The following is a 13,990-nucleotide window of genomic DNA, read 5'->3' on the forward strand; positions in this document are numbered from 1 at the left end:
CAGTGGAACAGAGGCCGAGCAGCCCGGAATTGCTGCACGGTGAAGAGCAGGAGGAGCGGTGGGAGACGAGGCTGGAGTAAGCAGGGTCAGACCACACAGGCACTGGCGTGCTGGCACCTTAGCACAAGAAGCAACCTTTCTAGTAATCGTTCACTGCCTCTTACAGTTAAAAAACAAAACACAACTGACTTCATTTAAGAATGTCCTTGATGAAGCAGTGGAGATTATTAAATTTGTTAAATCCTGACCCATAAGGCAGTATTTTGTGATGAAGTGGGAGGTAAAGCAGCTTTCCAGTTGAGTTGTGAGCTGAACTAGCTGCTTTTTTCATGGAACACCAGTTTTACGCTCCAGAACGCCTGGCAGACACGCAGGTATGTGGACTGGGGTGTTTGGCAGAACTTTTCTCAAAAATGAACAAAGTGAACCTGCCATGTCAAGGAAAACAATTTGTAGTATTTGTTGACAGTGATAAAATTTGAGCTTTCAAGTGAATATTCATAGTTTGGAAAAGTCGCTTCTGCCACCGTGAACTGGATGACTTCCTCCTACTAAAGACTTTTCTAATGAGATTGATAATGATGAATATGGTTTGTTGATACTGAATGATGAAATAGATCAGCATCCGGAAAATGTACATAACTCAGTGAACCTATGCTTTTCATCTGACCAATGAATCTTACAAAGTCATTATAGGTAAAAGATCCATTCAAACAGTAAGACAGATCAATGGATTTTAAAGTAACAAAGGACAGAAAGTTCATTGCTATGGTTTCGGATTCCAACATTGCAACTAACCTTTAAGAAATTACCACTTGAAGAGGTTTGTGTAATATCAAAGAAGAATATCCACAATTATCTGACAGGCTATTAAAATTCTTCCCCTTTTCCAACCATGTATGTATGTGAGCTCAGATTTTCTTTTACTTCAGCCAAAATAACATATTATGATAAATTGAATGTGAAAGCAGATATCAGAATCCATTTGCCTTTTGTTAAATTTGACATTCAGGAATTGCAAAAATGTAAAATAATGCCACACTTCTGAGGAGAATGTTTTTTAAGATTGTTTTCAAGTTTTTATTTTTATTTTTATTTTATTTTATTTTTTATTTTTATTTATTTTATTTTATTTTTTTAATTTACATCCAATTAGTTAGCATATAGTGCAACAGTGATTTCAGGAGTAGATTCCTTAATGCCCCTTACCCGTTTAGCCCATCCCCCCTCCCATAACCCTTCCAGGAACCCTGTTTGTTCTCCATATTTAAGAGTTTCTTATGTTTTGTCCACCTCCCTGTTTTTGTACTATTTTTGCTTCCCTTCCCTTCCCTTGTGTTCATCTGATCTGTGTCTTAAAGTACTCTTTTGAATGAAGTCATACGATATTTGTCTTTCTCTGACTAATTTCATTTAGCATAATACCCTCTAGTTTCATCCACGTACTTGCAAATGGCAAGATTTCATTCTGTTGATTGCCAAGTAATACTCCATTGTATATATATATATACCACATCTTCTTTATCCATTCATCCATCAATGGACATTTGGGCTCTTTCCATATTTTGGCTATTGTTGATAGTGCTGCTATGAACATCGGATGCAGGTACCCCTTCAAAACAGCATACCTGTATCCCTTGGATAAATACCTAGTAGTACAATTGCTGGGTTGTAGGGTAGTTCTATTTTTAATTTTTGAGGAACCTCCATACTGTTTTCCAGAGTGGCTGCACCAGATTGCATTCCCACCAACAATGCAAAAGAGATCTTCTTTCTCCACACCCTCGCCAACATCTGTTGTTGCCTGAGTTGTTAATGTTAGCCATTCTACATTGACAGGTGTGAGGTGGTATCTCATTGTGGTTTTGTTTTGTATTTCCCTGATGATGAGTGATGTTGAGCATTTTTTCATGTGTCGGCCATCTGGATGTCTTCTCTGGAGAAGTGTCTATTCATGTCTTTTGCCCATTTCTTCACTGGATTATTTGATTTTTGGGTGTTGAGTTTGATAAGTTCTTTATAGATTTTGGATACTAACCCTTTATCCGATATGTCATTTGCAAATATCTTCTCCCATTCCATTGGTTGCCTTTTGGTTTTGCTGATTGTTTCCTTCTCTGTGCAGAAGCTTTTTATTTTGATGAGGTCCCAATAGTTCATTTTGCTTTTGTTTCCCTTGCCTCTGGAGATGTGTTGAGTAAGAAGTTGCTGCGGCCAAGATCAAAGAGGTTGTTGCCTGCTTTCTCCTCAAGGATTTTGATGGTATCCTGTCTTACATTGAGGTCTTTCATCCATTTTGAGTTTATTTTTGTGTATGGTGTAAGAAAGTGTTCCAGGTTCATTCTTCTGCATGTTGCTGTCCAGTTTTCCCCGCATCATTTGCTGAAGAGGCTGTCTTTATTCCATTGGATATTCTTTCCTGCTTTGTCAAAGATCAGTTGGCCATACGTTTGTGGGTTCATTTCTGGGTTCTCTATTCTGTTCCATTGATCTGAGTGTCTGTTTTTGTGCCAGTACCATACTGTTTTGACGATTACAGCTTTGTAGTACAGCTTGAAGTCTGTAAGTTTTTATTTTTAAATGATATTTATGTAATTTCTTAGTTTTAATTTGAAATACAGGAAATATCGGATATAATTTACATAAACAAAAATTTTTTGGGATTGTCAATTTTTGTGAGTGTAAGTGGTTCTAAGACCAAATGATTTGCAAACTCCTGGCCTAGGGGAAGGTGATCGTGCCTGAAGGAAGGCACTCAGATTCCACTGAGTTCAGGTTCAGCCTTTTACAGGCCTGTCTGGCTACCTTATTGCATCTGGACTCCTATTATGAACAGGATATTTTCATTCACTGTGAAATTTTACCATACATTAAAAAAATTTTTTTTGGTATCTCTTAACTAATTGATAATATTTTATGTTATTTCTTTAACTGTATTATAAGTCTAGAGAATTCCTGTGTAGATTATTATTTTTAACCTCAGAATCTAGTATGGTGTTCTTTACGTATCTAGAGGTTGCATAGTAGAATGGATTTTTATCAAATAAAACTAGTCCTGATCTTCCTTAGACTTCGTAGAACTGCAGAGGACAAAGGGCCCTTGGCCAGCATTCTGGTTTAGCTGTTTCATTTCATAGATGAGGAATCAGAGGTTTACAGAGCTGATGTGTCTTGTCCACAGTCAACCAGCTTTAGTCAATAGGAAATTGAGTCTGGTGACTTCTTGTCCTGCATCTTTTCCAATCTACCTTCCACCTCATCTTTTTTTTTTTTTCTAGCAAACTTATTATGGGTAAACTAATAATGAATTAAGATACAAAATCAGGTTGAAATAAAACAACCTGATCTAGTGTCTTAATTCATTATCACAAATTGCATAACTTCTATTTTTTTTTTTAGTGTACTTTTATTTTTCAAATGAAAGAATCTTATATGTATTTGTAAAATAGCTTGTGGACAGCCAAGTTGAAGTTTAATACCTAAACAGACAAAACATTTACTCAGGATTCTCTTCCTGAGATTGTGTGAAAAGTCATGTCATCTCAGAGGAGAATGCAGGGGCTGCAATCACAGCTTAATGTTTGTGCTGCTTCTCTTAGTGAGGATGGCCGGGCCCTGCCCAAGCCATTTGCCATTCACTTTCAGACTCAGGAATTTGAAGTCCGGTTTTGGTCAACTTCTTCATTACAGTGTTTAAAATATCACTTTCCAGGGTCCCAAGGCCAAGCCTGTGGTGTCCTTCATTGCTGGTTTAACTGCTCCTCCTGGCAGGAGAATGGGTCATGCAGGGGCGATTATTGCTGGAGGAAAAGGTGGAGCCAAAGAGAAGATCTCTGCCCTTCAGAGTGCGGGAGTTGTGGTCAGCATGTCTCCTGCGCAGCTGGGAACCACCATCTACAAGGTGAGCCATGACAGTGACCTGAGGTCTCTGAAGTTATAGGCCTTCTAGCACGCGGCCACACTCACTGGGTGCCCAGAAACTGTGGCCCTTTCCCCTGGGTCTTATCTGTTGCTTTCTTTCTGGCGTACAACTCAACAGGCACCAACGGCTCCGTTAAGGCCCCAGTGTCCTAATTAGGCATGACCAGGAAAGAGATTCTGATTTTAAGACATTTAACTTCTTTAAACATTGCAATTTGTTCTTTTGTGAGGGGCAAACTATGATATACAAGAAAGTATTTCAGATTCCATAAGTGCCATGAGTTCCATTTGGGGGTAGTACAGGGCATTGCCTTGCATTTCTTTTTTTTCATTGAGGGCCTTTGGGATATGGCTACCCTGATCTCATAGGTTTCTGTTTCTAGGGAGAGGGGTTGAAGGCTGAGTGACAAGAAATGAAAACTGGATGAGGAGGGAGTTAGTTGATGGGGAGCAGGGGAGGGAGATCAAAAGAAGAGGTGGGGGTTTCCAGATCTTGAGCATCTGGCCCTGGCTGTGTTGGGATGCCATTGTTTGCAGGTTGGAGGAGTACCTCTTAACCATATGCTTTGCTTTATCGTTTTAAATAGCATCTTGGTTTCAGATGTTCTGAATGATTTGTTATCTTCCATAATCTCTTTGCAATGAGTTTTAGCCTCTTTAAGTGATCATTTAAGGCTCTCTTTCTTTTTATTTTTATGACGGTTATAGCCTGGACAAAAAAAGCAAAGCAAAAACCAAACATTTTAAACGTGTTGAGAACAGGCAGCAATTGTATTCCCAGGAGGGAACCATGTTTTGGCTCAGTGTTTTCTGCCCTTGTCTTAGGGGTAATTAAATGGACTCCTTGTTTTGTTGAATCTTTGTGTTATCCTGTCTTTTGAAATAAGACACTGTGTGCTACAGTTCTGGGTGGTTAGTGAGTGTGTGAAGATGAAGTTTATTTAAAAGGGGGAAAAGCAAATGCTTACATTCACTTTTGAGACTTGCATTACCATTTTTCTCCAGTAGGTGGCAGCAGGCAACTACACATTGGTTTTATTCTAATTATTACAGTCTAGAGGAATGTGATTTTCTGTATTGTTTCCTTTTCAGATATTTCTGAGGTGCACTTGACATTCTGTTCAAACCTAACTGAATCTGCATTTAGTCTCTTTCTCAGAGAAACGAAGCAAACCTGTTTCCATTGCCTTATTAAAAAGGCCAGTGTGGTTCATGTATGGCATTAAAGGTTTGCATAAGTAGTTGAGTTTGTCAACTCTTAATAATAATACTGCAGTAGAAAAATAAGTACAGTTCAAAGCTGCTCAGCCTCTGTGTTTGGGAGACATAAAGTTGAGCCTCTGCATCTAGTTTAGTGAAATTCAAGCTGACACAGCCTAATTTGAAAGCTGTTACATTGTGTTCAAGCACCTTCATCCTGCTACATTTCACTTCTGTAATTTTTGGTTGTTCAAAGGATTCTAAAGATAAGAGGTTTCAGAATCACTTTGACCATGAATGTGATTTGAATCTTAAATCTTTTTATCCCTTCTCTCTTCTGTGTCTCTCTGTTTCTGAAGGAGTTTGAAAAGAGGAAGATGCTATGAAAGGAAAACCAAGAAGTTGCCTAAACCTATGGAATGAATCATTATGGAAAGGTTTCCATCGCATCGTATAGCAGACAGCCAATAAAGCTACCATTTGATTTGAATATGGTTTTGAAGCTTTTTATTGTTCCGATGAGGTGGGTGGGGAGGGTGAGAGAAGGGGAGGTGTGTGTGTGGGGGGGATATTGTGTGTGTTTTAACAGACTCTGTGGAGAACACTGTAACCAACTTTTGAGAGAATGAGGCTGTAAAAATTTCAGTACGGCATTTGTCTAATTATCTTAGACCCAGAGTAACTTTAGTTCTCTTTTGAATCCTAGTTTTCTCATGTATATATATAGTACTACTATCTTTCAGGATAGTTTTGAGAACTAGAGCATATATAAAGGCAACTTACTTGTTGTCAGTGCCATTGTCATCATCATCATCAGGATTACAGGCAGAAGCCCATCTTTGTTTCGCTTGAGAGGTGGAAGGTCTTCAATAATGCTGTGTTTTCCTGTGGTTCTGCAGAGGGCTGTCCCCTTCCCCATCCAGAGCCTACTTCCCTTTGCTTGCGAATTAAGACATCTGCTGCAAGGAACCAGGACAGTGGGTAGCCATCCTATACTTTTGTTTAAAGGGGAGCTTGTTAACAAGGAGCAATTCCAGTGGATATTCTCAAATTGTGTAACTGCCCTGAAGGAAAACAAGAGCTGCAAAAATAATATTAGGGAGGAGCCCCTGAAGAAAGACTGTGGGGAGGCCTTCCTGCGGAGGGGCTAAGAGTTGGGACCTGGAGGCTGAGAAGGTACCAGCCACGCAGCAGGCCTAGAGCCCAGGCAAAGGCAGGGAGAGGGGAAGAGCTCACCTTGAGGAGGCGAAGGGACACTGGTCTTTGGGGGCAGTGAGCCCTGGGAGGAGCTGGAGAAGATTTTGGGGGGGCTGGGGAGACAGAGGTGCTTCTGGCACTCCCATGACCATGCCCAGGCTGCTGAGGGCACAAAGAGCAGAATTTTTTTTTTTTTAAATCTCAATACCCAGGGTTCATTGTCTTGCCACTTTGAAGAATGAAGAGGTGGACACAAAATAAAATGAACAGTGGGCAAAGGTTTTCAGAGTTTAAGATTAGAAAGTAAGAACAGTATGGAAGCTCTCTTTACAGAGAGAGGGCATTCGAAAGTGGATGCCCGCAGACTATAGGCAAGGGTCCTTGTTTTATAAGGTTCTGGTTGGCACCCCCTCCCCTTCTCCCTTGTTCCTTCTCAGGTTCTGCCCTCATTGGCTGGACAACTCTAGGTGCTGGGTTGTCTATTCCCGATTGACTCGATTCCATCGTGTGAGGAATCAGACTATGGTCATACTGATACTGTCCCTCATATAACGTAAGTTTCGTGGTTTGCTTATTTTAGTTAGGTATCTTGATTGTCAAATTCCTGAGGGGAACCTGAGGGGGAGTAGGTGGTATCTGTTAACATTCTTAAGAGGAAACTTACACCTGAGGGGGTTTGCTGTGGTCAAATCCTCCCAGCATTGTTCCAAAATACGTGTTTTCCCCCCTGCCAGGGACCTCAGGTCCTAATCTTTCCCTCTATTTTATCCTATTTTTCCCTGTCATAGATGCAGGAGAGCAGTCAGCAGTTCATTGCATTAATGCTGCTGAGGGATGATGGTTTCTTAGACCAGAATGGTGGCAGGAGAGGGAGAGGAGGGTGGCTGTTCAGGTTGGAGAGATCTGTCAGGAATGAACTGGACTGTACCCGGTAAGTCATCGGACTTAGGGGGTAAGGATGAGAGGTGAGACAGCGCATCAGTTTCCAGCTTGAGCAGCGAGACAGCTTGGGCCCTGGCTTGATAGAAAAGGAGGAAACTCAAGATGGGGTGTTGAACTTGAGCTTTCCTCCCTGTGACAATGCCAAGGAAGCCACGGCAAATGGAAGTCTGGGCACCCTGGTTTGTCTTTGTGCACGAGTCACAGAAGCCACAGGCATGTTTAGAGCATCTAGGGAGAGGGAAGAAAAGGCCTGGGCCGTCCAATCTCTGAGCATTGCTATGCCATCTGGAGGTCAGACACCGAGACGGAGCTCGAACCTACCAGCTACACCAAGAACGGTACAGCCTGCCTTCTAGAGGGCATGGCTATGAACTGGAGGTCTTTTTGATGCTGAATCCTCCTATTCAGAGTTCAGAGTAGCATCTCTATGATCATCCCATGAAACAGTCCTTCATTTCACACATCTTTGTGAGAATTTGGTGCCAGATTTCCTTTGGAAACTGTGGAGAGCAAATGCCAACTATGACATAGAAGGGGACGCCAAGGAGGGCTTTATGATCCTAAACTGTACTTTTGGGAGGAACAGAAACATTTTCTGTGGAGTATGAGGATTTACCAGGCTTTGCCTCTTTTTTCAAAGTGGCATTCATCTTAAATGTTATATATTTGAATTGCAAGGCCTAGGCTGGAAGTAGGGAGGTGAGGGAGCAAGGCCTTGTGGGGAATTTGGAAAATAGTGGAAATCAGTACTGATATAACAGAAAGCAGATGGGACTTCTTTTTTTTTTTTTTTTTTTTTTTTTTTTCCAAGAGAAAGCTGAGAGGTAAATGGATGATAAAGTTAACTGGAAATGATGACCGTTTATGACCCCAGATTCCTCGTTGAATCCAATGAATGCTATGGAGTCTGCCCGGAAATATATATCCCGCATCCCCTGGGTGCCATGTTAGAGCCCTAAACTTAAATTCTTCCCTGAGGCATTTGTCTTTTAATATTAAGCTCTTGGAAAGGGAACTTTACGTGGAAATTACAGAGTTCATTGCGCCCTTCCTCCTTGAAGTCATTCTATCCTATTTGAGCAGCTCATACCTGCTGGCTAGAAAGATGAGCATTGGGAGGCCCCATGGAAGCCCTTTTACTTGTTTCTGACCTGGCTGGTTCATTTGGTCCTGTCTTCTCTGGGTTGTGACCTTCTGGCCCTTCATTTCCTACCTTGGTTCCTGGGTTTGTTCCTGGACTGGGCATTAGAACCTGTTCTCTCATGTATTTGAACTTTGGTTCCCCTCAGTGGATTTTGGCTTTGATATCTCTTTGGCTTTTAGCACTCCGCACCCTGGGTTGTCCCTGGTAGGCGGCTGGCAGATGGCACACTCTAAAGTGAAGCACCCGGGATCCGGAAGAGTGAGAAGCCATTACCACCTTTATGCCTGAACAAGCAAGGAGAGGAAGCTGTTTTCCCAAGGTGAGACCAGGAGCTGTGTGAGAGGGTCCTGGCAGGTGCTGTGGCCCTGAGGAGAGGATCCCAACCACTGCCTGAGTCAAGATCTGACATGGTAGAGGTGAGGGGAATGGATGCCCTGGTCTCACACCCCTCCTGTCCTCTTATCTGCCAGTGCGAGGACTGGCTGGACCCACCTGGAAGGCAGAGGTGGGCAAGTCCAGGTGATGCCATGCATAGTACAGCCTCCGGGGCGGGGCGGGGGGTGCGGTGCACAGAGCAGGGCTCGACAGGGCAGAGAAGGGTGGAGAAAGGATCTGGAGGGGCACATGGAAAAATCACAATTTTACCCACCCTGACTTCACACTTGACAATACCCTCGCCAGGGCAGCAGCAAGTCCCTTTGGGGAAGAAACTGGGGTGGAACTAGATACCAGGTACTGTGGCAGACCAGCATGGGCACATTTGGGGCAACACCTGATGTCCCCAGGGAAATCTTTAGTGGAGTTTTGCATTTTACTCTATACTGAATAGTATTCCCCAGGGGAAAGAAATAGTTAATTGCGTGCTCTCTGAACTGTTGAAAGATAAAAGGACCTTAGGTTTTGTGAGTGTCCCATGAGACAAGTGAGGCTGGCTTTAGGATGTTCTAAGAAGTGAGGTTGCTGCAGAAGGGCATCTTGGGGCCCAGGAGGTGAAGGGCCTGAAACCCAGGAGGGGAGAGGTCAGGAAGCTGGGTCAATGCAATGTTTTCAGAGAGTCCAGGACTCATGCTCTGTAGTCTCCCAGAATCTGGAGCAACTGTGCAGTTGTGAATTCCTTGGTCCCGGGCTGTTCTCTGGAAGACACCTGGCATAGGGCATTTGGCCCAGAGAACAGCAGGCAGGCCAGGACTTGTACCTGAGGCTCATAGGCAAGTGGCACTGGCCAGGGAAGAATTCTCTTTACATGAGTTGCAGACAGTTTGTCATTGTCCCTTGATGCCTGGATGACACAGAGTCACCATAACAGAAAAGATCTGACAAATATTGACCTAGCCTCATTTTGCAGGTGGGAGAGCTGATTTGGAGGTTAGGCCTAACATCACAACCAAGTTGGTGGCAAGACTGACATTTGAAATTTGAAACTGGTGCCCCTCCTGACTCCTGGCCTGTGCCTCACTAGAAGGGCATGAGGAGGGCACCAGAGCTGGCCATCACAAAACAGGGGAGAACAGGAGGTGCTTAGAATAGACAGCATGTTCAGGGAATTTGAACATACAGAAAAAGTTATTTAAGTAGTGTGAATATGACTATGGCCCACCTTCCTTGAGTTTTATATATTCTTTTTTTTTTTTTCCTTTTTTCCCCAAAGTTCATTTTTATTTATTCTGAGAGAGATAGAGAGCAAGCACGGGAGGGGCAGAGAGAGGGAGACAGAATCCCAAGCAGGCCCTGCGCACTGTCAGTGCAGAGCCTGCTGTGGGGCTCGAACTCACGAACTGAGAGATCGTGACCTAAGCAGAAGTCAAGAGTCGGATGCTTAACCAACTGAGCCACCCAGGTGCCCCTTAAGTTTTATATATTCCAGAAGTGGGTTAGGCTCACCATGGCAGGGGGTAGGGCTGGACAGTGCTCCGTGGCCATCAGATGGAGTAAAGCTGGAGAACCAAGCAGGAGTGAGAACCTGGTTTTTGGTTCCAGGGTCACAGAGCTAGACTCTTCTTGCTAATGAGCCGACCACTGACAATTGGGGTGGATGATTCAAGGTGGACTGGGCAGCTTTAGGATAAGCCGCTGGAAAAGGAACAGCAATTCCTTATCAATTTCACTTTATCAAGAATGCCATCGAAGTTCTGTGGGACTGGGTGTCTGGTGTCAGCCCTGTCAGATCTGGAATCGAGATTCGAAATTGCTCAAGATCAAAAGCTGGGTAAGGTATGCTGTGATCCAAGGGAAAGTTGAGCTGATGAAGTGAAGGTCAGCGCTGATGGCTTTTATTCAAATAAAGTTGTATCTTTTAAAACCTTTTTTTGCTCATTAGTATTCTGATATGGGAAGGAAAGCATTTTCAGGGGCTGAATTAATGACATCTCGATATGCAAGAACTTTAATTTTGACACTGCAGGTACGGAAGCTTCTACAATGTGATCTGGTTGGTCTTTGGTGATCCCTAACAGCCGGAGAAGGAATAAGCAGTGATCCAGAGAAGAGTGTGAGAGATGCAGGTGACAGGTTTCTAGGGATGGGGTGGGAATGGGGAGATAATGAACCCAAGGAAGAACCACGGGGGGAGAAAGAGTCATCTACCAACACCATCCAAGACTAAACAGGGCAGAGCCAGTTAATGATGGTGTTGGTCAGCGCAGAACTTTCCTGCTGTCCTACTCTGAGCCCAGAAGGGTGAGAAATAAAGGCTGGCAAGTGTGGAAAAGGGTGAGGGGGAGGAAAGAAGCCACTGTGCCCTGTCCCTAGTGCCTGACTTCCTGCCCACTGGACGGAGGTGGGGAGTGGGGGTGGAGATGGTGACCCGGAAAATGGTGAGAAGCCTGACTGCTGGATGGATATTATTGGTTATTACTTGGAATTGGAAATCTGGAATTCTGAAGCAATTTGTGATTTAAATTAGTATTAAGATTTTGAATTTTTTTAGTGGGAACAAAACAGTCATCAGAGATGGGGCACCTGGGTGGCTCAGTAGAGTGACCAACTTCGGCTCAGATCATAAACTCACGGTTCATGAGTTCGACTCCCTCATCAGGTTCTTTGCTATCAGCTCAGAGCCTGCTTCGGATCCTCTGTTTCCTTTCCCCCTCTCTGCATCTCCCTGGCTCATGCTCTCTCTCTGTCAACAATAAAAAATAAACATTAAAAAAAAAAAGTCATCAGGAGTAAGAAAAATAAATAGCCCTCTGCTAGTTCCTAGGACTGCCACAACAAATTACCATCAACTGGGCGATTAAACAAGAGGAATCTATTCTCTCATGGTTCTGGATCCCAGAGTCCAAAATCAAGATGTCAGCAGGTCTGTACTCCCTCTAGAGGCTCTGGGGGACAATCAGCAGTGTCTGGGAGCTGTTGGTATTCCTTGGGGTTCCTTGGCTTGTAGCTATCTCACTCCAGTCTCTGCCTCCATTTCTATGTTACCTTCTCCTCTTCTCTTGCATCTCCCCATGTGTCTCCTATACAGACAGTTCTCACTGGATTTAGGGCTCCCCTGGTAATCCAGGATAATCTCTTCATCTCAAAAGCCTTCATTAATTACATAAAGCAAAGACCTTTTTTTCTGGAATTAGGATGCAGATATCTTTTGGGGGCAGTGGGACAAGCATGCAGTCCCTGAGACCTCCCAAAGCTGTTTGCCTGGTCATTCAAGCCTCCTGCTCCTTCCACAACGGGACTTGGACTTGGGAATACACAGAGAATGCTAAAGTCTGAATTTGCATTTTATTCTGAAAGCTCCAGGGAGGCCCTCCAGGGATGGGATCAGGCATATTTTTTTCCATGTGGCTGGAGGGAGACAAAATTCAGGGTTTATTGGGTGCCTTGTGGGAGGACGCCAGAGTTGGTTTGTTTCTTCTTCTTTTTAGAAAACTCTCAATGTGGGGCACCTGGGTGGCTCAGTTGGTTAAGTGTCCGACTTTGGCTCAGGTCATGATCTCACGGTTCATGAGTTCGGGCCCTGTGTACAGCTCTTTGCTGACAGCTCGGAGCCTGCAGCCTGTTTCAGATTCTGTGTCTCCCTCTCTCTCTGCCACTCCCCTGTTCTCTCTCTCCCTCCCTCTCTCTCTCTCTCAAGAATAAATAACATTAAGAAAGAAAGAAAGAAAGAAAGAAAGAAAGAAAGAAAGAGAGAAAGAAAGAAAGAAGAAAGAAAGAAAGAAAAAGACAGGAAGGAAGAAAGAATAAACATTAAAAAAAGTTAAAAACAAAAACCTTAATGGAATATAGACAAGATCATCAGCTGAAAGTGAAAGGGTGAGGAGATTTGTTGGAGCCTTGAAGAACAAGGAGAGCATGTGAACTGTCCTCAGGAGAATAGTAAAGGCAACCAGTCAAGTCTTGATCACATCACACTTCAACTAAGTGCTCATAATTGTTCCCTGACTCAAATCTCTCTTCTGTCTTTATCTTCACACCGGCTTCTCTGTTCTTGCTTAACAACCTTCAATGAATCCTTATTGTTAAGACAGTGGAGTTGGAAGTCCATAGCCTAGTGAGACTCACCATGACCTGTGTCCCAATGGTCCCCCTGTGCCTGGATCTGTTCAAGTGATTTCTCCTCAGATAAGCCAGGGGGAGGCAATGTTTTTCTATAATGAACCACACAGTAAATATTTTAGGTTTTTCCAACAACAGTTTCTGTCGTGACTCCCCAACTCTGCTGTTGCAGTTGAGAGAGTCAGAGATGATACTGCATGAAGGAGCACCAACCACCTTATTTGTTGACTCTGAAATTTGAACTTCATAGAAATTTCATGTGTCACAAAATATATCTTTGTTTTCCACCATCAAAAAACATATAGCCCTTTCTAAGCTTGCATGCCTTACGAAAAAATGGCAGTCCAAATTTAGCCCGTGAGTTAGTGTTTGCAGAACACTGACAAAAAACATGTATGTTCTTTCTTTCACTCTGACCACCCTACCTGCTCCAAATACATGTTCTTACAAGTCCTTTACTTTAACCTAAATGCTTTCCCCTCCTTTTCCTTCAATGTTCTCCAATCTCCCACTTGCTCCAAAGGTCTTAGGGACTATGCATGGTATTTGACTTTCTGTAGCCCAAACTGTCTGTGCTCCTCACGATGTTCAGCTGGGTCTGTTATTTGTCTTTTCTCTATCCATCTTATGCCTCCCAAGCAGACTGTATATTTCTGGAGGGAGGGCAGAGCTTGCATTTTATGTCTCCATGTGTCTCATAGAGTCATGCCCTACACCTACGTGGTGTTCAATAAATATTCAAGAAAAAAAATGGTACTTTTTAGACTCTACTCCAAAGGGCTCAAAGGGATTGTTTTATGCACAAAGTTCAGAAATAAAAAGCCAAACCCCAGCAAAATTGCTTCCTTTTGCATTCTTCATTTTGATGATGTCTCTAAGGTGTGGTTTCCTAGATTCTTTATGCCCCTAATATACTCCAAATTACCTTATATTTCTGTTGTATCTAATAGATAGGAGGTGACACATAAGGGTACGGGGCCCCCGGTCACCAAGGGTCATATACCAAAACCTGTCAGAGTAATCTCAAAAACAGACCACACTAGACATTTTATTAAAGGCTTTTCCCTTATACCAGGTAATTGTGCACCATAA

At 43.2% G+C, this 13,990-nt stretch overlaps 1 protein-coding gene across 2 annotated transcripts in view; it reads left to right on the top strand.

Moving 5' to 3' along the window:
- SUCLG1 (succinate-CoA ligase GDP/ADP-forming subunit alpha) overlaps positions 1-5,611 on the top strand; it is a 42,251-nt gene extending 36,640 nt beyond the window's left edge. For both annotated transcript variants that reach the window (XM_025931865.2, XM_086700735.1), the window contains exons 8-9: positions 3,713-3,901; positions 5,481-5,611. In XM_025931865.2, the coding sequence (XP_025787650.1) occupies positions 3,713-3,901; positions 5,481-5,507 (216 nt within the window). In that variant the 3' untranslated portion in view covers positions 5,508-5,611. The remainder of the gene's footprint in view (positions 1-3,712; positions 3,902-5,480) is intronic.
- The last annotated feature ends 8,379 nt before the right edge of the window (positions 5,612-13,990 follow it).

This window comes from Puma concolor, chromosome A3 (assembly GCF_028749965.1).
Source record: "Puma concolor isolate L17-30 chromosome A3, mPumCon1.1.hap2, whole genome shotgun sequence".
NCBI classification, from domain to species: Eukaryota; Metazoa; Chordata; class Mammalia; order Carnivora; family Felidae; genus Puma; species Puma concolor.